The sequence below is a fragment of the Mustela nivalis genome, assembly GCF_964662115.1.
Source record: "Mustela nivalis genome assembly, chromosome: 4".
NCBI classification, from domain to species: Eukaryota; Metazoa; Chordata; class Mammalia; order Carnivora; family Mustelidae; genus Mustela; species Mustela nivalis.
The window spans coordinates 15,749,325-15,773,514 of record NC_139023.1 but is presented as its reverse complement, the minus strand read 5'-3'; the positions used below and the strand labels follow the sequence as shown (position 1 = coordinate 15,773,514).

General features: G+C 31.6%; 1 protein-coding gene across 2 annotated transcripts in view; it reads right to left on the bottom strand.

The window, feature by feature from the left end:
• TECRL (trans-2,3-enoyl-CoA reductase like) overlaps positions 1 to 24,190 on the bottom strand; it is a 102,334-nt gene that overhangs the window by 56,773 nt on the left and 21,371 nt on the right. For both annotated transcript variants that reach the window (XM_082728035.1, XM_082728034.1), the window contains exon 2: positions 18,806 to 18,857. In XM_082728035.1, the coding sequence (XP_082584161.1) occupies positions 18,806 to 18,857 (52 nt within the window). The remainder of the gene's footprint in view (positions 1 to 18,805; positions 18,858 to 24,190) is intronic.

Below are 24,190 nucleotides of genomic sequence, written 5' to 3'. Positions count from 1 at the left end.
TTATTTTTTATTTTTTATAAACATATATTTTTATCCCCAGGGGTACAGGTCTGTGAATCACCAGGTTTACACACTTCACAGCACTCACCCAAGCACATACCCTCCCCAATGTCCATAATCCCACCCCCTTGTCCCAAACCCCCTCCCCCCAGCAACCCTCAGTTGATTTTTAATTTATTTATTTAACAGAGAGAGATCACCAGTCCGCAGAGAGAAAGGCGGGGGGAAACAGGCTCTCTGCTGAGCAGAGAGCCCAGTGAGGGGCTCGATCCCAGGACCCTGGGATCATGACCTGAACCGAAGGCAGAGGCTTCAACCCACTGAGCCACCCAGGTGCGCCTCTTTCCCTGAGTCTTATGCTCACCACTCCTAAACACAAATTTCAAGCATCTTTCTCATCACAGCCATTTCTCCTTCCTATTGACTTAAACTACTATTTCTAACTAAAATATTCTTTGATTTATCAAGTACTTTCCAACAATTGCATTCTATTATTAATTATTTTTCCCACATGTTCATTCATCTCTAAGCTCAATTCAAGGGTCTAGAGCTGCAACACACAACCTAATCAATGATTAACTACTTTGCACTACTTTTCCTCTGTCTCACTCCTGGGCAAACACTAAATAAACCTTGTTTTACTCAACTATTTGATTTCCTGTATAAAATTTGCGTTCTTTGGATGACTCCTATACAGAGAATCTCCCTGATGCAATCCGATCCCATATCAATCCCCATATCAATCCCATACTTTTTTTTATTACTCTGCTTTTGATCTTCCTATCTAAAATGATTTTATGTACTTCTAAAGTTTTTTTTGTACATTTTTTAATTGTACAACCTCTGTGAGAACAGATAGACATAATTTTTATTACTATTGTATATGCAATGATTAGAAGATATTAGAAGATTACCTGGCACATAGGAATGTGATTTTATAAGATTTGAATAAATATATGGCCTTTTATTGAAAAAGAATTGGTAGAAGTTATATATATATTTAACCAAGTGTGATATTAGTTATTACATAATAAATCCTTTTCTCTATGTAAAAAAGTCAATGTTTCTTTGCTAGTTAACTACGTTTGTAGACATTCATGGTCTATATTTTACTCCTTACTACAATCTACTAGTCATCTTATAATTTAAGCAAGTTATTTGCTTTTCTTACCTGTTAAGGGAAAAAACCTTCTTAAAATATAACAAAGGCACTTAACTATTAGGGATGTTGTGAGTGTTAAATGAAATACTATTTACAACGTACCCAAAACTACTATTAACTAGTTTAAAATGTGATATTAACTTTAATTTTAAAACAAAGCAACATAAAACCTTTCAATCATTTGTACAGATATAAGATTTTCTGCTAACAAATATATACATTCTTGGAACATAGCTTCTGCAAAATCATACCCTGAAAATAATGGGTTATGAGAAGTAATGAGGGGTATATTATTTTAAATCTGTACACAATACAGAGTTGTACACAAAATCTGTACAACTCTGTATTGTGATCACTAAGAGAAACCAATAATAATTACAATAAAAATACCACACAGTTGAAAAGATGTTTAAAATAAATGAAAAAAAAATGAACTACAGAAAATGTGCGGCTTTACTTTGTTTTAATAAAGTAAAAGAAAGGTTGATGAAATTGTGTGTAAGAAATATTTTCAACAGCTGAATAACAATAAGAGGCAAAGAGACAATCCACACTTCCAAGGTAGAACATGTGGGCAAATTGAGCCAGGTAAGAAATAGGTATTGTGATATAGTATCTATTGGTCCACAAGGTAATGTGTTCATGTTGTGTTCTCTGCATTTAACTACTGTTCATTCCTCCTTCAAAATGATACTATGTTCAGAAAAAAAAAATGTATATGAATAATTGTAAATTCCACATTAGGCTAATATTATTCTATTTATCAATCATATGTGAACTGATTATTATCACAGAAACAATATAGCAAGTAAATAATCAAATAGAAATAATCTCATAAGGAAAATACAGTTGTTATCTGGGAATAATACCAAGAAAACATTCCTCACCCCACCCTTCAAATTATCTACTAAATAGAGTTTTCTTTGCTGCCACCAAGAAACATATACACATGTAGATATATAGAGAGTGAGAAAATTTTGAAGGCCTTATATGCAATCAGGAGCTTGAACTTGATGTCAGAGGGATAAGCAGAGATAAGATACTAGAGCCAATAAGTGTGTGAGAAAAATGTATCCAAAAGACTATTATTGGCATCTGCATGAAAAATTACACAGATTTGAACTGTGACTATAAGAAGGTAATGTGCTGATTTCAGATATACCAATTGTACAGAATTGGTATTTGTCTTTAGTCGCAGTCAGTTATTTAATAGTTAGACACTACTTTCAGAAAACTGTATTTTAACACCCAACCTAAGAATTTAATTAAGTAAATAAAGGTATAATCATACATATGGCTGTATGTACATATATCTACACAGTCACACATACCTATGCACATACACATATAGTTTTTCTTATAACTGGTCTATTTCATTTATTTGGGGGCTAGGCAAATACATTAATTTTCCATTTCCCAAACCAAGTAGTTCAAATATAAACAGAATGCCTAGGATGGGGGCACCTGGGTGGCTCAGTGGGTTAAAACTTCTGCCTTCGGCTCAGGTCATGATCTCAGGGTCCTGGGATGGAGCCCCGCATCCGGCTCTCTGCTCAGTGGGGAGCCTGCTTCCTCCTCTCTCTCTGCCTGCCTCTCTGCCTACTTGTGATCTCAGTCTGTCAAATAAATAAAATCTTAAAAAAAAAAAGAAAAGAGGAATGCCTAGGATGAGTATGGTTTCTCATTATCAAATTGTGGCAAATAGTGAGAAATCCAAAAACAACTTTCAGCAGAGGCAGATAAATAATTCAGTTCAAAATCTTCTATGTTAATAAACCTTGAGCATTTTAATGGCATTTTTACATTGCAAAATAATTCACTATGGACTAAATTCATTATATATTGTCCCTTGAGCTACTTCATTTCCATTTTCATCCGTTCTTGAAGTATGGGAATATACCTTGAATGTTTCCAGATTGAATTTATTCCTTTAGCTTTGTGTGTCAAAATTCTAAGAAATTTGCTGAGGTGTCTGCAAAAAATACAATATATTGAAAAGCTACATTGGCAGTTTATTATTATATGGCTGAAAGTTCTGGGAAAGAGTTTTAATTTCATTCACTCATTAGTGTTAATTTCTAAACCATGGGAATTGTTGAGAGCACACAAAAAAAGAAAAAAAAAAGTATGTCAAATTAAATGGAAGAATGTTGAAGACAACTTAGGAAATACTAGCTTTTAAGAAGCCAAATGAGAAGTCCTCAAAGAGTCTGAGAATGAAGGGTCAGAGAGAAGACAAAAAAAAAAAAAAAAAAATCTGTCTTAGAATCAAGTGGACGGTGTTAGAATCAAATAAACAGAAAAAGACAATGAAAGCTGTATACCAAGTCAAATGCAATTGAGAGTTCAGGTTACACATAACTAAAAATGATCTACTGCCCCAACAAAAGGGAAACTGCCAGTGACCTTAGAAAGGTCTTTGGCATACTGACAAAGTAAAGTGTTTTGAAGTGAGTGCTGAGTGACAGAGAAAGGAAGAGTCATGGTATTGCTGTAAGTGGTATGCAAGTTGGGGAATTCTTGATGAAAGAATTTTTAGAAAGCTTTTGAAGATACAGGAAAAAAAAAATACTCAAAGGAGTAAATCGACTAAGGATTTAGAGAGACGATTGCCCAGTGGAGCTAAGAGTCTGATCTGGATTAATCTGTAAGGGAGCAGTTTAGATAATATACAGAAGTTTTAAGTTAGAAACCGATATGGATCAACTAGTAAGAGCTCAGTTTAGATAAAGTACAAAATATAATTTAAGCTAGATGATAAATCAGAAGAAAGATAGTGTTCTAGAGACTGTATCTCTCTGAGTTCCAGAACAAAAGAGTGAAATGTTTAGAATCATAGATGGACAAGTTGTTTGTTTGGCTTCAAATATTAAAATTATAACTAATATCAAATCACATGGTGTGGACAAATGGTAAGTAGCTAAAGCAGAGTGGAAGTGAAAATTCCAGAAAAAGCAAGTAGTTTTGAGACATTGGATTATTATCACTTTAGATGTAATTTTCAAAGTAATGCCAGGGCTTAAAATGAAGAAGAACTCTAATAGCCAGAATTTATTAGATGCCTCAAAGAAAATAGAGAAAGTTTGGGTAGGTAAGTACAAACAAAGAAGAATGAATAATAATATACTCAAATGACATGCATCTTACAGCATGGAGATTTTCAAGTGAGAGAAAACTTTATGACTTAAATTTTTAAAGTAAACTCAATAAAAGATGAGAAATTTGAGAAATAAGACAGGATCACAGGGGAAGGGAGGGAGAAATAAAACAAGATGAAACTGAGAGGTAGACAGACCCTAAGAGACTCTTAATCTCAGGAAACAAACTGAGGGTTGCTGGGGGGGAGGGTGGTGGAAGGGATAGGGTGGTTGCGTGACGGACACTGGGGAAGGTATGTGCTATGGTGAGTGTTGTGAATTGAATTGTGTAAGACTGATGAATCACAGACCTGTATCCCTGAAGCAAATAATGCATTACATGTTAATAATAATAATAATAAAAAAAGATGTACTGCAGATTGTGACAAAATTATAGATTTCACTTAATAAACATTTGGCCAACCTCAAAAAGATACTATAAAAATGTCAAAAATATTCTTCCTACATTAAAGCTTTTACTTTTTCACATTATTTATGTACATCTTGGAATTTTTTTTTAATTTATTTGAGAGATACAGATAAAGCATGAGAGGGAAGAGGGTCAGAGGGAGAAGCAGACTCCTTGATGAGCTCAGAGCCCAATGCACCACTCGATCCCAGGACTCTGGGGTCATGACCTATGCCAAAGTCAGTAGCTTAACCAACTGAGCCACTCAGGTGCCCCCATCTTGGAAATTATTAACATTAAGTTTTTAGACTAAAAAGACACTAAAGGGGAATTAAGATAACCTATTCTTAAGAACATAAAGCTATAATAAGTTTTGACATGTTAATAAAAAATTTTAAAAAATATTTATAATGTATATTGTTTGGAGTTCTTGAAAATGTTTTTTCTACACTAAAAATGTTAGTTAAAAGATTTATTTTTTCATATAAATGCATTCGTTAATTTTTTCAAAACAAATTTTAGATAATCTCTATATTTTCTCAGCTCTATAGTAGAAAATGTAAATATTTTAACTACATATAAATTTTATGACAATTCTCTACCATGTGATCACACACACATATGTACCCCTGAGGTCTGTATATTAAAGTGCACATGGTATACAGATAGTACATAGTATCACCATACTATCAGTTAGGAGATACTATAATTAAAGCTTTATCAATGTGGATTTATTCTAAGAATGTTTTACTCCAACCCATTTCATTAAATAATTAGTACTCATTAAAGTAACTGGTGGAAAGATGAGAGTGGTATGCAGGCTCAGTTTTGGTAATTACTGGAAAAATAAATGCAATGGTAATATGGAAATGTTTGGATTATTATATATACACAATATCATGTCCCTGAAAATGTTTGTAACTCAAGCTTATGAACCCTAAACAATACATGAAAAAGATATCAAGGAGTTATTTAACCAAAATTATCAGTAAAAGAATGGCAAAATCATGATATCAAAGAAGTAACATAAAAGAAATTCTCTAGCATTTTGATATTGTTTTGTAAAAAATTGAAGAATATAATAAAAATAAATATGAAAGAAAGAAAATAGCTCTATTAATTCACTAATAATAATATACGATTAGAATATAAAATCCTAAAAATAAAATATAATTAAAATGGTGAGAATTTGGTACTCCATCCCCTATACCAGTATAAATTACAGATTTTCTTTTAAAGTTAGGTGAAAAATAAAACTATAACTGACAAGTGTGAGAATAAGACATAAATCAATGTCTCTAAAGATTAGATGATGAAAATAATACTTCTTAATAGGCTACACAAAACAGAAAACACACCAAAATAAATAATTAATTGGAATAATAAAAACAATTTTTCTAGCAAAATTGGGGGAAAGTGTTTATGTCCTATATACTAACCCATAAAGATCTTCTATCTTGTTAAGAAGCAAAAACATCAAAGTAGGTAAAGATATGTGTTAAGACCATGGACAATTTCCAGAATAAAATATTAAAATCTCAAATAAGAAAATATAAATTCACAAGTGAATCAATAAATACTGATTATTTTTTCCACACATCAAATATCAAAACTTATTAACTTGTTAATATCCAGGGCCATTGAGGAAAGGAAGGAAGGTCTCTAAACTACTGTTTTAAGTCTATAAACCAGGAGAGAAAATTTGGAAATACATGTTAGGATTTCAAATAAGGTTTCTTTTATGATAGCAATCTTTTCTGTTATTATTTTTACAAATACACCTAAAGAAGTTCAAAACCATGAATTATTCTGGTCAGTATATTGATGCATGGTACATGTTAAATGTTCAATAAACATTTTTCAATGTTCAACATCGTTGAGTAAGTAAACACAATATTTCTTTATTATAGAACAATTTGAATGTGTATCCAAAAAAGTCTATCAACCATCCAAAGTATATCTCCAGTGATGATCAATATATACCTAGAAAATATGTTGATAGAAAAGCTATTGGAGAACATTATGTAAGATATGTGAATTTGTATATATAGTCATAGAGAAGAATCTCTAGCTTTTAGTAAAGACATTAATAATATTCTTTGTGAATTTTTGTATTTTTGGAAATTTATCTTGTGTGTTCATTATTTTATTATAGTATAAGGTGAAGCTATGGTTATCTTGCAAAAATAATCTCATTAATTGAATCTGATGCTTTGCCAACAAAATACATACATATCAAACCAAAAAATTATACATGAAAATGAGACATTTGCGGCCACTTGGGTGGGTCAGTAGGTTAAGCATCTGCCATTGGCTCAAATCATGAACCAGGGTCCTGGGGTAAAGCTCCAGGTATGGCTCCCTGCTCATCAGGGAGTCTGCTTCTCCCTCTTCCTCTCCCCCAACCATGCTCTTTATCTCTCTCTCTTAGATATATAAATAAAATCTTAAAAAAAAAGAAGACATTGCACACTAATATCTTTTGGGATTATAGAAACTACTGTGATACACGTTAGCACATCTGAATTTAACAATGAGATTATTTATTTTTCAAAATATTTGAGGTAAGATCCAAGTAACTTTAAATATGACCTTTTTATGAAACATGAAAAATTAAAGATATTTTAATCAACTAGATGACAAAATATATAAGAATAACCTATTTTAGACATTTTCTTGTAATCATGAAATATCATTAATAAAGCATTCAAAAAGGTCATTTTCTTGTCTTTAGATTGTCTACATAGAATTTCAATGTGACGCATTCTAAGTTTTTCTGAAAATGTCCTTAAGGGACAAAGTCTCAGAAAAGAGAGGACTAATGTTGTTAAGACATGTCTTAATAGGCTCCCTTGCTATTTTACATTACTCACACCATTTTATGTCCATAATCTTTTATGTTCATAATTTAACCAAAAAACAGTAGCAAAAAAGAAAAATCAAAAACAGAGAAAGGAAAAGAAAGTAAAAAACAAAAAGAACATTGCCTTTTCATTAAAGTTTGCAAGATAATGACATCATACCAGTGGCTTTAGTATTCTGTGTTTTCTGGTTTTGCATTATTGAGAATATTCCCTTATACGGTATCATAACTAGTCCAGATATTTCACTGTCCAGATATCTATTTCCTTTGAATTTAAATTTCTTCACATAATCACATATTCAAATATAAATTTGAAATCACTCATTTGTTAAAGATAGAATATCTTTATTCTATATTTGGCAAGTCTATAATATAGTCACTTGCTCAAGTTCAAATAATTCTATCTCAACCATTTTGAACTTTGGAGATTATAAAACAAAATTATTTTATAATATCAGCCTTTGGGAATATCAGCCTGTCATTAAAGATGAATCAAAGCAGCCCTAATGTTGCAGAGTAATCCACAGATTTAAATGTTCCAATATGAGAGATGAAACAACTTACAAACAAGATCATACCTCATGCACTTTGGGAATTATATTAGTTATGATAGTTGTATTATATGAAACTTGACTGGCAAATGGGCATTTGTTCCTAACAACTTAGTTCCTAAGATTCTGCAAACAATAATGCATCACATAGGTAAACTGAATTTTTGACACTTCTATGAGTTTCTGATAACAGTAAGTACACAGCAATGTAAATTTGACCAGTATTTTAAAGTAGTCACAATGAGAAGAGGTCTATTTTCAACACCTGGTGCATTAATATATATCAGTGGTTGACCCTATGATTGGAACTGAAGCCACAAAAACATTTTTGGCTTAAGTAAGGAAGTTAAGAGAAGTACTTATGACAAGGGTTTTAGTCAGTTAAGACAACAGAGAAAACAAAATTGTATTTTTCTATATGTCATTAGCTGAATTTCACAATAGAAAGCATTAATGAGATACCATAAGAAACCATGTTCTGAACAATATATTATTCCACTTTGTGCTTGCAGTACCTATGTACACTGTAATGAAATAAATGTGACATGTAGTGCCTTTTCAAAATATTATCTCAAAACATTTGCAGTTCTTAATATGTTGGTGGATGATACATTTTTTAGTTCCCTTTTTTACCTCAACTTGCCACTTTTGAACAAATTAATCCTCAATATCTCTAAAATTTCAAGATTAGAGAAGCAATCTTCTTCCAGTATTACTTTTTTTTTATGATTTCATTTCTCTCTCTTAATATATAAGTTGTTGACTATTTTGAAATAGACTTATGAAAAATAAAGTTGGATATATCCTGTCAATTCCTTTTAATAAACAAGAGAGCAGGGGTGCCTGGGTGGCTCAATGGGTTAAACCTCTGCCTTCAGCTCAGGTCATGATCGCAAGAGTCCTGGGATCGAGCCCTACATCAGGCTCTCTGCTCAGCGGAGAGCCTGCTTCCCCAACCTCTCTATACCTGCGTCTTTGCCTGCTTGTGATCTCTGTCTGCCAAATAGATAAATAAATATATCTTAAAAAAAAAAAGAATCAAGAGAGCATCTGTGACCATACAGAGTAACATTTACTAACATTAATGTAAAATAAAATTTTAATTATTTTTTTTAATGAATGAATTCAACATTAAGCAATTCTGGAAAATCATTCAATTTGTGTGTATGTGTGTATGCTTGTATAGACAGATGTGTTTCTGTATGCTACAAAGTCTTGATGGTTAGACAATGAATATCCATCCATAGCAGTACAGCATAGTACTTGATAATTTAACTTGAATGAGTATTTGTTGAAATAAGTTGAATTAAATAATTTTTGTTACTCAAGTAGCAAAAAGAAAAAAATACATATAATATTTTTAAGATTTTATTTATTTATTTGACAGAGAGAGAGAGAGATCACAAGTAGGCAGAGAGGCAGGCAGAGAAAGGAGAGAAAGGGGAGGGGAGGAAGCAGGCTCCCTGCAGAGCAGAGAACCTGATGTGGGGCTTGATCTCAGGACCTTGAGACCATGACCTGAGCCTAAGGCAGAGGCCTTAACCCACTGAGCCACCCAGGTGCCCCCCAAAAAGGATTTTTTTAAAAGATAAATTGAAAATACAAAAAACCTGGGTGCCTGGGTGGCTCAGTTGGTAAGTGTTTGCCTTCAGCTCAGGTCATGATCCCAGGATCCTGAGATGGAGCCCCATATTAGGCTTCCTGTCCTGCAGGAGGCCTGCTTCTTCCTCCTCCACCCCCACTCCCCCTGCTTCTGTTCCCTCTATCGCTGTGTCTCTCTCTATCAAATAAATAAATAAAATCTTTATATAAAAAAAGAAAATACAAAAAAAACCTAAACTATAATTTTGTGAGACAATCATGGGAAAACTTGAAAAATATTTCCTATTTTTTAAGTTACCAAATATTATTGGGCTTCAAATTGTATCAATTCTTTCTTTATTGAAGAAAACAAGAATATGTGGAGTAAAAACGGTTAAAATGATGTATATAACATGCTTAATAAGAAGAGATATTTTGAAAATCCTATTAAATTTTAAATGGGTTAAATGAGATTTATAAAAATTCACTCTTTTCCTGAAATATTTTGCATGAGACTTATCTAGAATGTGGTTAACTAATATATTTCTTTTGTTATTTCTAGCTCAGGGAGACCCATATAATCTATTTTTTTTTTATGTCAAGTAGCACATTCCTTAGAATTTCTTCAATGACAAGAACATCAGTATTTTTTTTTATTTTTTTCAGTACATCAGTATTAACAGGATTTATTAACTTATCTCAATCTTAAAATTTAACTGTAATATTAAAAAAAATTAGTGAGATGTTTGCCCATGAGTGTAGGGTCTTACTGGACTGTGGTGATTAGATTTCTAGAAGGGAACTAGCCACTTAATTCCCATAACATTCACAAAATGTAACCTAGTCTGTTAACACAAGACTGAATAACCAGTCAAATTTTTCCATACCTTTATCTAAATTCTTGGTGAGACTCATAATTTCTGCTGCTGAGGAAACTATTATAGAAAGAATATTAACTACGTATAGAGTTAATAGTTAGCTTTTTAAAGAAAAACATTCTGCCACTTCTTCCCGTGGTTACATTTATCATTTTTCTAGCTCCTTTCATAGAGAGATCAGGGAATTCTACAGCCTTGTCCAGGAGGCTCCTTTCAGGTTGCGTAGAGAATACTCATCATTCTATGCTATGTGTCATAAATCCTTCTACTGTGTTATCTTTGTTTTGAGTTATTTTCCTTGAACCTTTCAAAGTGTATCATTGTTTATGTCCTCCTGGCCTTTTGGCAAAGAATTATATGCATTTCAACTGCCACAATAAATTATACATCCCTTTATGTGTCTGAAACTGCGATTGGTTTGCTAATTCCATTGCTTTTTCTTGCTTCTTTCTCCTACTCCCCTCATCCTCCCCTGACCTCATGCTCTCTGGGGGAACTCAGAGACAAGTAGTCCAATAAATTATAAACATCAATGAAACTTTGTATGGTGATACCAACTAATAGATAAAACATAGGCCATGGGTAAAATGACTTGGTTTGTCTTTCAGAAACTTCTTTGATGACACTGAAAGAACGCACTAGATACACTTCAACTGATTGTTATTCACTTTTTTACTTCAGTTCACATATCACTATTGCTGAGATCCGTCTTACAGGAGAAAATTCCATTGACAATTCCAAACCTTATTTGCACTCACTCCTCTTATTGTTATTAACATTATTAATCATCATTTTTATTAACCATTGTTTTTAATTTAACAACTGATCTTATATGGTGCCATGTGACATTAGAGAGATTTCAATTTTTATAACCAAATGTGAACTATGCATAGAATTATAGTAATATTATTCATTACATAATTTCTTAAAACTAACTTTCAAGTTAGTCCTCTATTTGCAAATGGGGGAATAAGGATAACATTTCTGAAGTAAAATATACAGGTAATATCTGAACTTCTTCTTGGAAAAACAACTTAAAATTATGACTCAGTAAAATAGAGACAATGGAGATTAGTGGTTTGAGTATAGGTTACAGAGTCATATTCCCTGAGTTTGAATTCCAGCTTTGCCATTTATTAGCTATGTGACCCTGGGCAGGTTATTTAATCTTTCTAAGAATTTTATCCGTAAAACAAAAACTAAAATACTACTAGATAATCAAAAAGTTGTATTTTTAAATATTTGCTGCCCAGAAATATTCTTACAATATTAGTAACAAGGAGTGACTATTTGATAAAAGTTGGCTATATTTATTTTCCTTACTATAAACATCAATGCAAAGGAACTAGAATAAGACATACAAAGATATTATAAGGCACAATATTTGATAGCAACAACTCAACTTTGATGTCAGCTATAATATTTCAATTAAAAATGAGAGTATAATTAAGAAAAATCAAATATTTTCATAGAGAACAAAAAGGCATTTATATCTTGATGATTTAGTGAATCTTTTAAAGATAGATTATCCCAAATAATATAGAAAAACATGAGCACACATGGGGAAGGGAAAGGGATACTTTAAGAGACACTTTAAATTTAATAAACAATTTTTAAAGTGATTCAAATGTCCAAAAAAAAAAAAGAAAAAATAATGCTGTAATCATTGACAGGAAGTATGCAATTTAACAATAAGAAATACATTTGAAGAAGAATTAGAGGTTTTAACTATCAAGGGACAGTTATGTGGAGAAAATGTTTACAGGTTTTAGAAATAGATTTTTCAATAAAAATAGATTTCCGTAGCCCAGGGATGGCAATGAAAGCTAAGAGAGCTATGTTTTTTAGGAATAATGTTTGAAGAACACAAGGATACTAATAATTGAGACACCTTAATTTGAAAAAAGAAGAGAAAACAATAACAAGATAAAATCACAGGAAAAGAGCTTTTCTTTTCATTTTCCTTGCCCTTCATGGTTTCCTCTAATTATCTTAAACATGGTTGTTTATCAATTTTGACGATTATGTTACCAGTCCATAAAAAATTGGTGAGTAGAAAAATTCATGGAATACTTATCTCATGGTGGTATTATTTCTGATTTTGGAGGGCTTAAAACATCTATTTTGGGTTTGGCAACCAATTTCAACATGTGTCAGGGGGAGGGAGGGTGTTCCTCCATAACTATCTGCGGTTGGGACACCACCGTGGCATCCTACAATTTAACTAAATTCTGACTCTGTATACCTGGAGGTACCAATAGATACCACAGGTTGAGTTCAGTCCTATAGGACTACCTTTCTATTACTTCAAATGCCAGTTGCAGGGGCGCCTGGGTGGCTCAGTGGGTTAAGCCGCTGCCTTCGGCTCAGGTCATGATCTCAGGGTCCTGGGATCGAGTCCCGCATCGGGCTCTCTGCTCAGCAGGGAGCCTGCTTCCTCCTCTCTCTCTCTGCCTGCCTCTCTGCCTACTTGTGATCTCTCCCTGTCAAATAAATAAATAAAATCTTTAAAAAAAAAATGCCAGTTGCAAGTCCAGTTTGTCACCTGTTCTTCTGACCAACTGCTTATAAAACAGTTTCCCATGATCTCTTCTTCAGGTATCAATAATTTGAGAAAGCTGCTAACAGAACTCAGATAAATATTTTACTTATTAGGTGACCAGTTTATTACAAAAGGATATAACTCAGAAAGAGTCTGGTGGAAGAGATGAATACAAGGATGGAGAAATGTCTCAGATCTTCAATGATTTGTCCGAAAAAATAAAACATACTTCCTGAATCTCCACATGTTCTCTAGAAGCTCTCTGTATTCAGTCCTCTCGGTTATTGACAATTGATTCACACTTTAGACCTTCCCCTGCCCAGAGGCCTGGGAGTGAGACTGAAAGTTCCAAACCTCCTAGCAACAAGCCCCCATTCTTAGGTGTAGTCCAAAATTTGTCTCATTAACATTACAAAAGACAATTTTTGTTGCTATCATTACTTAAGCTATCCCAAGGTTTTTAGGAGCTCTGTGCCAGAAACTGAGATGAAAACCAAATATACATTTCTTACTATAAATCAAAATGTCACAGCATCCTAATTTTTTCTGATAATTTAAGAAGAAGCATGATCTAGAAACACTAAAAACCATTTACTACCTACAATTTTCCAAAAAAAAAAAAAAAAAAAAAAAGAAGAAGAAGTGTTCAAACCTTAGTGTCAAATAAAGATCCAAAACATTTCTGATGAATTATCTAGAAAGAAACTAATCATCAAGTGTTTGGTACAAATGCTCATATTAATCAAAATCTCACATGGTTATTCTTGTCAATTATATACAAACTTTGATATATGCTTTGAAAATATAAACATTGATGTAACTCTGAAAACATTTAACAAATCTTATGCAATTCATTATTACATGAAGATTGAATCCCATTCAGTATTCTTCAAATGTTCATTAGATTTTATATCCCACCAATTTTAAAATTGGATTTGTCAATGTTAAATGAACAAAACTTTTAGAGTCTCTAAAACATAAGAGAGTTTTAAACAAAGATTACAGCAGAAAGAAATAATAAGAAACAAAGAAAAGTAGAACAGATCAATGAAACTAAGACCTGGTTCTTCAAAACAGGTAATAGAACTGATAAAACCCTAGCCAGATTTATCAAAAAGAAAAGAGGAAGGACCCAAATAAATAAAATCACAAATGGAAGAGGAGAGATCACAACCAACACCAAAGAAATACAAATGATTATAAGAGAATATTATGAAAAATTATACGGCAACAAACTGGGAAATCTGGAAGAAATGGACAAATTCCTAGAAACATACAAATTACCAAAACTGAAACAGGAAGAAATACAAAATCTTAATAGACCCATAACCAGCAAAGAAATGGAATCAGTAATCAAAAATCTCCCAACAAAAGTCCTGGGCAAGACGGCTTCACAGGGGAATTATACAAGACATTTAAAGACATTTAAAGAAGAGTTAATACCTCTTCTCCAAAATATAAATGGGAAGAAAACTTCCAAACTCATTCTATGAGGCCAGCATTACCTTGATTCCAAAACCAGACAAAGACACCACTAAAAAGAAAAATTAGAGGTCAATACCACTGATGAATAATAGTATTCAGAGCACAAAAATTCCCAAAAGATAAGAAATCATATCCAATAGTACATTAAAAGAATTATTCACCTTGATCAAGTAGGATTTATTCCTGGACTGCATGGCTGGTTCAATATTCACAAATCAATCAACATGATATATCACAGTACTAAAAAAGGGATATATATGTGTGTGTGTATTTGTGCATGCATGTGTGTGTATATGTGTATATACATATACATATGCATGCACACATATACATATAGGTACATATATACATATACATGTGTGTATGTATATATGTACACATATATACATATATGTACCTATATGTGTGCATATATGCATACACACATATATATGTATATATACACACATAAATGAATATATAAGATATATTATATATTATTATTTACTATTTTTTTATTATTTATATATAAATATATATTTATATATAAATTTTTACTTAAATTCTAGTTAGTGAACATATTGTGCAATATTGACTTCAGGAGAAGAATTCTACTAGAAGAATATATATATATATATATATATATATACACATACAACACATATACACACATACATATATATACATATATATAAATTATAAATATATACACATATATACATACTTAATTTTTTTTTCAAGAGAGAGTCTTATTTGAGTCTAAGTTAGGATAGTTGCCAGGGAAACATGCTCTTCACAGGAAAGAAAGTGCTCTGGAGAATGAAGAGTTTTTATATGGTTATATACTTTGTACTTCTTGTAAAAGTTCAGAAGATTATAGATTAACATATAGGCAGGAATCACAAGTTTTAATGTTAAGGAATTGAGGCAGTAGGAGCACTGACTGATACCCATGGAATAGATAGTTTTCCCTTAGGCTACTCATTTATAAGCAGGTGCACAAGGTATGCTTAGGGAAGCCATTAATCAGCCTTTGGTTTAAATGAAGTTTATATACAGTTCTGTTAACCTAGAAAGAAAGCTAAAATGGCTTCTCTTATATACCAGATCTTTAGAGAGTATTTTCCTCATTCATTTTAATTATAACTATGGTATTTACTTTCACCAAACAATCACAGAAGTCATCATTCACAATAAGTGGTTGATGGCTAGTTCTTTTAGAGATTATGCATGAAATTATAATAGTATTCAGAGCACTTTATCTTGTGATTGCAAATCACTTTTAGCTACAAAATCAGTAAAGGTTTTTAAAGATTTGAAAAAAAAAAAGGTGTTTTTTAAAACTATTTAGATGAAATCCTACCTTTATACAACTTTGTACAATAATGGTATTTCTAATCTCTGCTTTAGATTCCTTGCCTTCCTTCCTAAGACAAGTAATGACAGAGTTCTGAAAGCATATATTCACTAGACCTTTGCTTTTAAAAATCTTTAAATTCTATTTATTAATATATCTTCTATTTTAACTATGCTATTGTATTCATCAGTCTTCTAAGGAAATCTAGACTATAAGAACTTAAATACTTTTGAGTGTGATAAAGCATAACAAAATAAATTGTAACATTTGGGCAGAATTTTTCCACTATAATTACTTGTTATTCTCGAAAACATTTTGATTGTTGATTGATCAAAGCCACAAAGTGGAATATAACATTACAGATTTAAATTAGTACATACACAGTTGCCTGTGGCTTCTTATAAGTCCTTATAATGTTCTAAAATATTAACAATTGTTCTAATAAAGTCATATTGTACCCCAAAAAGAGACTGAAATTAAATTTAAAATAAATAAATCATGGAATAGTTGTTGATTTGAGTAACATGAAATAAGGTTATGCTACTCAGCTTTAATATGTAATAGAGTTTTTTTTTTTTAATTATTTATTTGACAGAGAGAGAACTAGACAGAGATAGATCATGAGCAGCGGGGAGGGGTAGAGAGAGAAGCAGACCTTTCTGAGCAGAGACCCAGATGTGGGACTTGCCCTAGGACCCCAGGATCATGACCTGAGTCGAAGGCAGACATTTAACCATCTGAACCACACAGGTGCCCTGAGTTTGTTTTTTAACATAGAGTTTTTATTTTTTAATCTTTTGAAATCTTATAAAATATTTACATAGTTTTAGTCAGAGTGCCACCTAGATTTCCATGATTCTTAATTTTTCAGCTCAGCCCTAACAAGATTTAATTCTTCTGCACAACCTTTGTGAGAAAATGAGAGTAAACAGAGTATGTCCTATAGGGCCGTGAGTGTGATGGTCTCAGAGTCTCTAGGAGAGGCTTCAAGATACAAGCAAGAACAATCATCACAAGTATGAAAAAAGCATGTGTGGAGGTACAGAAAGACTGAGTATTGAGGCTGAGGCATTTCATAAATTTTTTTTGGAGATTACAAAGGAGAAGAAAAGAAATAGATGAAATTGCATGTATGTGAACACATATAATTTAAAGTTTTATTAGAATCTCTTTCTCATGAAACCATTGTTCTTTCTCTCTTATTTTAACAGCTAATATTTTAATTGTGGTCTCCTTCCTATTCTATTTCTTCACTAGTCTGACTGCTGTGGTATCATCAGGGTAATCTAAAAGATGACTCTTAAAACAAGCTGAACTAAAAAATTACAAAACCAGGAAGAGGAAAAGATAGTCACTTTACAGGGCAAGAAAATCACAGTAAGGAAAGTTTGAAAATAGAACTAAGAAAAAGGTAAAGCTAAACAGAATCTCCAATTTTATTGACTTACAGATAATTCTCTGTAATGTAACACAGCAAAAAATGTTTTTGTGCTTTGTAAAACTTAAAAACCAGTAAGTTTTTGAAGTGAAATACAATGAATAAAAATTGTTTGAATACTGTATTTCTTTTTTTATTAAAATATAACTGACACATAATACATCATTTTCAGGTGTGCAACATACTGACTCAATACCTATATATATTATGAAATGATCATGTTGAGAAGTAAAGTTATCATCTGTCACCATACACCACTTTTATGTCCACTATATTTCCTATGCTGTATAACACATCTCCATGTGTTATTTATTTCATAAATAGAAAATTGTACTTCTTAATCTCTTTTACCTACTTTATCCATCTCCCTATTTCCCTACCCTCAGGCAATCAATTGGAGATTCCGTTTAATGTATGTACCAAATAATAAAAAGCAATCAGAAAAGTGGCACTAATACTAATAATTTACAATGGTAAAAATGAAACAAAACAAAGTTATGTCTTGATTGCCTTAATATTTTATGTTTAGGATATTTAAAACCCGATAACATTGAATATCATGTTAAGTTTCATAAATATATTCAAATAATAGTAGTTTTATGTATGTAACTACAATTGTTAGATTTTTTATAAACTTACTTCTTTACTTTCTGACAGAGAATAAATTTTGTATTATGATACCTCTGATTCTGTTTATTTGCAGGCCCTGCAGTTATAATAGGAATTATTAATCTTGTAAAGAAGGAAACACAGTCACCAGAGGACTAGGTTTCCAGGGGGAGAGTTCTCCTTATTTGTCTTTTATCTTCATTCTTTTTTCTCTCAGGTGTTTTGATTGATCTTGATTTCTGGTCTCCCTGCAATTTTTTGACTTTATTTTTGATTTGACTTTGTTTAAGTTAAGAATAAACTTTATCGGAAAATTATAAAATAAAAATCTAATTTAAATAAACATCATATAAATATTTCTAAGTAAAAAACAAAGAGACTTCTTAATGAGGTAAATTTAGCTATTAATCAAAGTAAATAATATAGTTTTAATTTACTGTATAAAGGAATCCTATGTGAGAGAGATTTGGCCAGTATAAATACTTGGAGTAAAATTTTTTATTAATGTTTTCCTTACATATAAGAAAATACTTGGTCTCAATAATGTCCCTCAAATAGAATGTTTCCTGATATAACAAAAATGTGCAAATATGAAGGAGAAAATAATTTTGTGAAAAACTAAGAGTATTGTACATTAGAGTTAGATATGAAAATGCTCACAGTCAAGAATTATATATCATATTATTTCTGAGTTTCTATAAAAATATGGTTTCCATACAATTTTCCATTCTAATATGGAACTTATTCTTACAGATACATTTGAACTAATTTGAGAAAACAGTAACATAAATTCTAAATTATATATAAAACTTACATTCTTTGTGGAATTTTTGTTTAACATCGTGAATAGTAGATGTTTGCACCACCTAAAAAGGAAAATAAAATATTTAGAGAAAAATATGTATTTATTTCCTGTATTTTAAGAAGAAAACATAATTTATTAAAGTATAAAATTATTATGAAATAACCAAGGTGTTTTGCTTGACTTTTTAATCATTACTGCTTTGACAGCCTTGAAATATTGCATCTGTATGGCTTTTTTAAATTTTGTTTTTGTATGATGCAATAATTGTGTTAATTTATGAGCTTCTATAAATGTTTGAATCTTCTTTGTCCATGATATTCAATTTCTGCTTTCCAAACTGGTAAGATTGCCAATTAAAATATGACTAAATATATGAGATAGACAGAAGGTAAAAGAGTTTGTAACAGAAGAGCTTCAGTATATGAAGTTGATTTATATGAGCAACAGAGGGAATTGTTTACTTCAGAATATCCTATCCAAGCCCCCTTACTGGTAACGTTATTAAATATCCTATCCCAAAATGTTATAGTTCTATCAAAATTAACATTATATATATTAGATGTATAATTAAGTTTGTGATTGTTATGACCATCTGACTTTGTTCATACCAAACTTGCAAACTGAAATTTTTCTCCACCCCTGATCCCTTTCACGGGCTTATTAAAAACAACAACAACAATACTTGAAGATCTATTGCAAAGGACATATCCATGACCATATGTTCTCTAAACACATATAGACTATTGTGTTCACAGTGTATTTTATTGCTATACTTAAATCTTACAGCTATTTTGGGAGAGTGAAGTGAAGAATAAAGTGCATAAAGGATGGCACAGAATAACACTCCAGGCAATTCTAATTAACATTATTATATGTAATATTTAAATAAATATTAAAAGTATGACAATGAGTGCACTGATTGTACCATATTCCACTCTCTTATTAATAGACTTACAACCAAGGGTGTGCTACATTATTCACAGAATTTTTTTTTTCTGATTTCTTCTATGTGTATGGTTTACTAAATAAAAATGTTCTTAGATTGAAGCACAGAATGAATTATGATATTAATTCTCATTTGGGTAGTGCTGTAAATAAGCAAAGGAGCTTAAAAAATCTGTTTGAAAATTCCAAATAACTCCTAATATTGCTCTTGTTTGGAAGATGGTAGACAATATTTTTAAAACAGTTTTTAGAGAGGGTAATATATATTTATATACTTGAACATAACTATATTTCATTTTAATATTGATAATTTAGCTTTATATATGAATTATATTTTTTAAAACATGGTGCTTTGTTTTAACATTGTTCATGGCTTTATCTTACCATTACTTAATTACAGAACAATTTTATATGTTGCTTCCTCTTCTTATAAGAATGCCTAAAATCCACATACTATTTTCTAGAGTATCAATTATTTGTCCACCCTTCATTTCAAGAGCCATCTAATCTGGAAAAACAAATAATTTTCATGATCAATAACTCCTTAGAGTTCACTGTTACTCAGCTATCACTTGATGAATGCATATTATCTTGTGTTTACATGCTAGTTGTTCCAACTATCTCTGAAGTCCTTGAGTACAATGACCTGGTGTTATTTTAGTCTGTGCTTCAATATCTAGTGTACCATATTGCATGTAATAATGTTTAAAGTCACTTTTGTTGAAATAAAAAATAAAGCTGTGAATGCAAAGTCATGTGAAAACAGAAGTTTTTAAATCTGGTATGAAAAGTCTTTCTCGAGTACATTTCTGGGGAAAAGCTACATGCTTTACCAGAATAATTTAAATGAAAGTCTTCTAATTTGATATATGCATTTTTTTCTCTGAATTTGCAAATTTTCAAAACGAAGATTATACTTTCCTGAAAGAAACCTACATGCAGAAAAGGGTTGTTCTTGCAAGCTTTTAACAAAGTTTTTAATTTACTTTTTAAAAATTACATTTGACTTTCACATGTTAGAAAAGTGCTGATTTTGAATAAATCTTTGAGAACTGCCCTAGCTGGAGCAATTTTAGTCAAATACAGAAGAAAAAAAAATAATTAACTATTAAATGATTCAGACAGTATTGCTCAATTAGCCACAAGACTGTGCTTGATCAACTCCTCCAGCCCTTCAGTTGTACTCAGAGCACAAAGAGAGGAAAAGATGATAATTAACAGAATATATAAGACTTTCTGATTACTAAAATCCATGTCTCTGTAGCTTCATCAGGAAGTTTATTCATAATAACTTCTACTTTTTAGCAAGTTTTAATACCTCTTAAAAAAGACAAACTATCATCACAATAATTTATTCACTTTTATAAATCACAATTAATTGTGCAGATGGGAGAGATAAGTATTCTGACATCTGAAATCCTGAAATTCTCTTCATTAATGTTTCTTTCTCATTAGAGGAAATTAATCTTAAAATGTTAAGTAGACAAGGTAAATGGTGTTTGTTAGTTGAATCAAAATTTACTTCTAATTCCAACTGATCATGATTGAGTTTTGGGTCATTATTACTTCATCCAATATTCTAAATTGATAGAGTTTTTTTTTTTTTTAAGATTTTATCTACTTATTTGACAGAGAAAAAGAGATCACAAGTAGGCCAAGAGGCAGGCAGAGGGAGAGAGGGAAGCAGGCTCCCTGCTGAGCAGAGAGCCCACAGGCAGCCCGATGTGGGGCTCAATCCCAGGCCCCTGAGATCATGAACTCTGCAGAAGACAGAGATTTAATGCACTGAGCCATGCAGGTGCCCCTGAATTGATAGACTTAAAGCTTTTCACATTGAAGTGAAATCTAGGATTTGCTTGAATTTGCCACCTACACACATACTGCAATATTACACAATTAAACTCTTTTGTACTATTGCTACTTTTTAGAACTAAATTTTAGCTACTCTGTCAGGATCTCCTTGAAATGAACAGATGTCTTCAGAATACTGCTTATCCTGCTTAAAGAAATGAAAATTAAGGGATAAGGAAAAACAACAACTTCTTTGAAATTCATTTGACAGTAATTACAACGCACAAACCAAAAATTGTCAGTAAACTTTGTGTAGAAAAGAAATGTGTCCAACAATAAAGACAGAAAACAGAATAAAAGATGAATTGAATAGAAATGAATAAATACAGAGGCATGAAAATACACACACACATACACACACAGGCAAAATATCTGGTGCAGTATTGCTAACTGGCATGAACATTTTGTTCCTGGTTTTTGAGATACATGGAAGAGTATTAACCTAGAGAATCATATTTTAAGATTAATTCATTCAAGAAGGAGAAAAATATTCCTCTAAGAATTTCCATTGGAAGGTTTTACATTAGCTAATGGAATACATACTTGCGTATCCTGCATAGATTTTAGTTGGAATAGATAAGAAGTACTCTGAGTGAACAAATATTATCTTACTTATAAATAAACTTCAGATCATAACTAAAATATTTTTATGATACATTTTCAGCTTTATTGAGGTAGCACTGAAAAATTAAATGGTAAGATATTTAAAATGTGCCATGTGGGGATTTGATATACACACTCATTATTTGTTAAAGAATTTCCCCCATTGAATTAATTAACACATTTATCACCTCATATTATTTGTCTATGGTGAGGACATTCAAGTTCTACACTTTCATCAAATTTCAACCATACAATATAGTGTTATCACCTATAGTCATCGGGTTATATAATAGATTCTCGGACTTTATTCATCTTATAACTGAAATTTTGTACCATTTTGCCAACCTCTCCTTATTTCCCCCACCCTCCAGCCCCTGGAAACCACTTTTCTACTCTGGTTCTAGGAGTTAGGTCTTTTTGTTTTGTTTTGTTTCGTTTTGTTTTTATTTAATTCCATTCATAAGTAATATCATTCAGTATTTGTCATTTTCACTGTGACTTATTTAACTTGGCATGTGACTTATTTAACTTGTAAAGTATGGTCCCAACAGGAGGACAGTTCATGAACTTCGCATCAAAAGACAATTCTTTATACAACAGTGCTAAAAATGGGACTTCTTTTCACATTCTTATAAATATGAAGCTCACCTGTTGCTTACAATTTTTTTAATTTTGTATTTTCCAAGTGTGCATATTGTACACTTTTTGGGGATATGCTTAGTAATGCTATGTGTGATTTTTCTGGAGGTTGATAACTTTGCTTGCAGTAGATTTTCTTTAAAAGAATGGGCAGTTACATGCATACTTCAAAAGTATTTTCCTGTAAAAAAAAAAAGTTATATAGGTTTTGTTTGCTATCTTAATTTTGGTTGTATTCTTTGATGTTAACACATTTTGTATAATTGTATCGTATAGCTGTATTGAATCATGTAGTATCAAATATTAGATGTGATTTAATCGTGTTAATCAATTTAAACCCATTTTAGTCACTTTTTTTTTTCCGAAAAATACTGCCAGATGCTGATGTTCAGTGTAATTTCTTTGCCTGTTCAGTTACAGAAAGTGGTGCTCAGCTGTAGAATGTATTGTACCTTTTACCACCTGATGTATACACCCCATGTAACAGAAAAGGGCAACAATAAAACAGCAATCCTACAGAAAGAATACGGCAGAAAAAAAAATTACTATAAATCACAAAAGTTCCTTTTTCTGGTTGCTGAATCATATTCCATTTTATACACACAACCCCGCCACACACACATATATATACACCATATTTTCTTTATTCGTTCAACTGTTTATAGACACTTTGGTTGTTTCCATACTTTAGCTTTTGTAAACAATGTTGCAATAAAAAGGGGCTACAGGAATTTCTTTGAGATGACAGCTTTAGTTTCTTTGGATATATATCTCAAAATTGGATAAATGGATCATATGATAGTTCTATGTTTTAACTTATTTTATTTTATTTTTATTTTTTGAGAGAGAGACAGGGTGCAAGTGTGTGGGGGAGAGACAGATGGAGGGGGAGAGAGAGAATCTTAAGCAGGCTTCATGCCCAGCTAGTCTGAGGTTGGGCACTTAACTCACTGAGCCACCCAGGCATCCCTATTTTTTTATTTTTTATGATAGTTCTATTTTCATTTTCTTGAGGAACCTCTATACTGTCTTCCACAATGACTGTACTGATTTACAGCCTACCAACAGTGTACGGTGTTCCTTTTACTCCACATCTTGGCCAACACTTGATATTTTTTGTCTACAGTTGCAAAGTGATATTGTATTGTGGTCTTAACTTGCATTTTCCTGATAATCAGTGATGATGAGCATCTTTTCATGTCTGTCGTGTATGTTTTATTTGGAAAAATACTATTTTAACCTTGTTTGCCCATTTTAAAATTGGATTATTTGATCTTTTGCTTTGATTGGTATGAGTTCCTTGTCTATTTTATAAACAAACCCCTTAGTGGACATGTGGTTTGCAAATATTTTCTC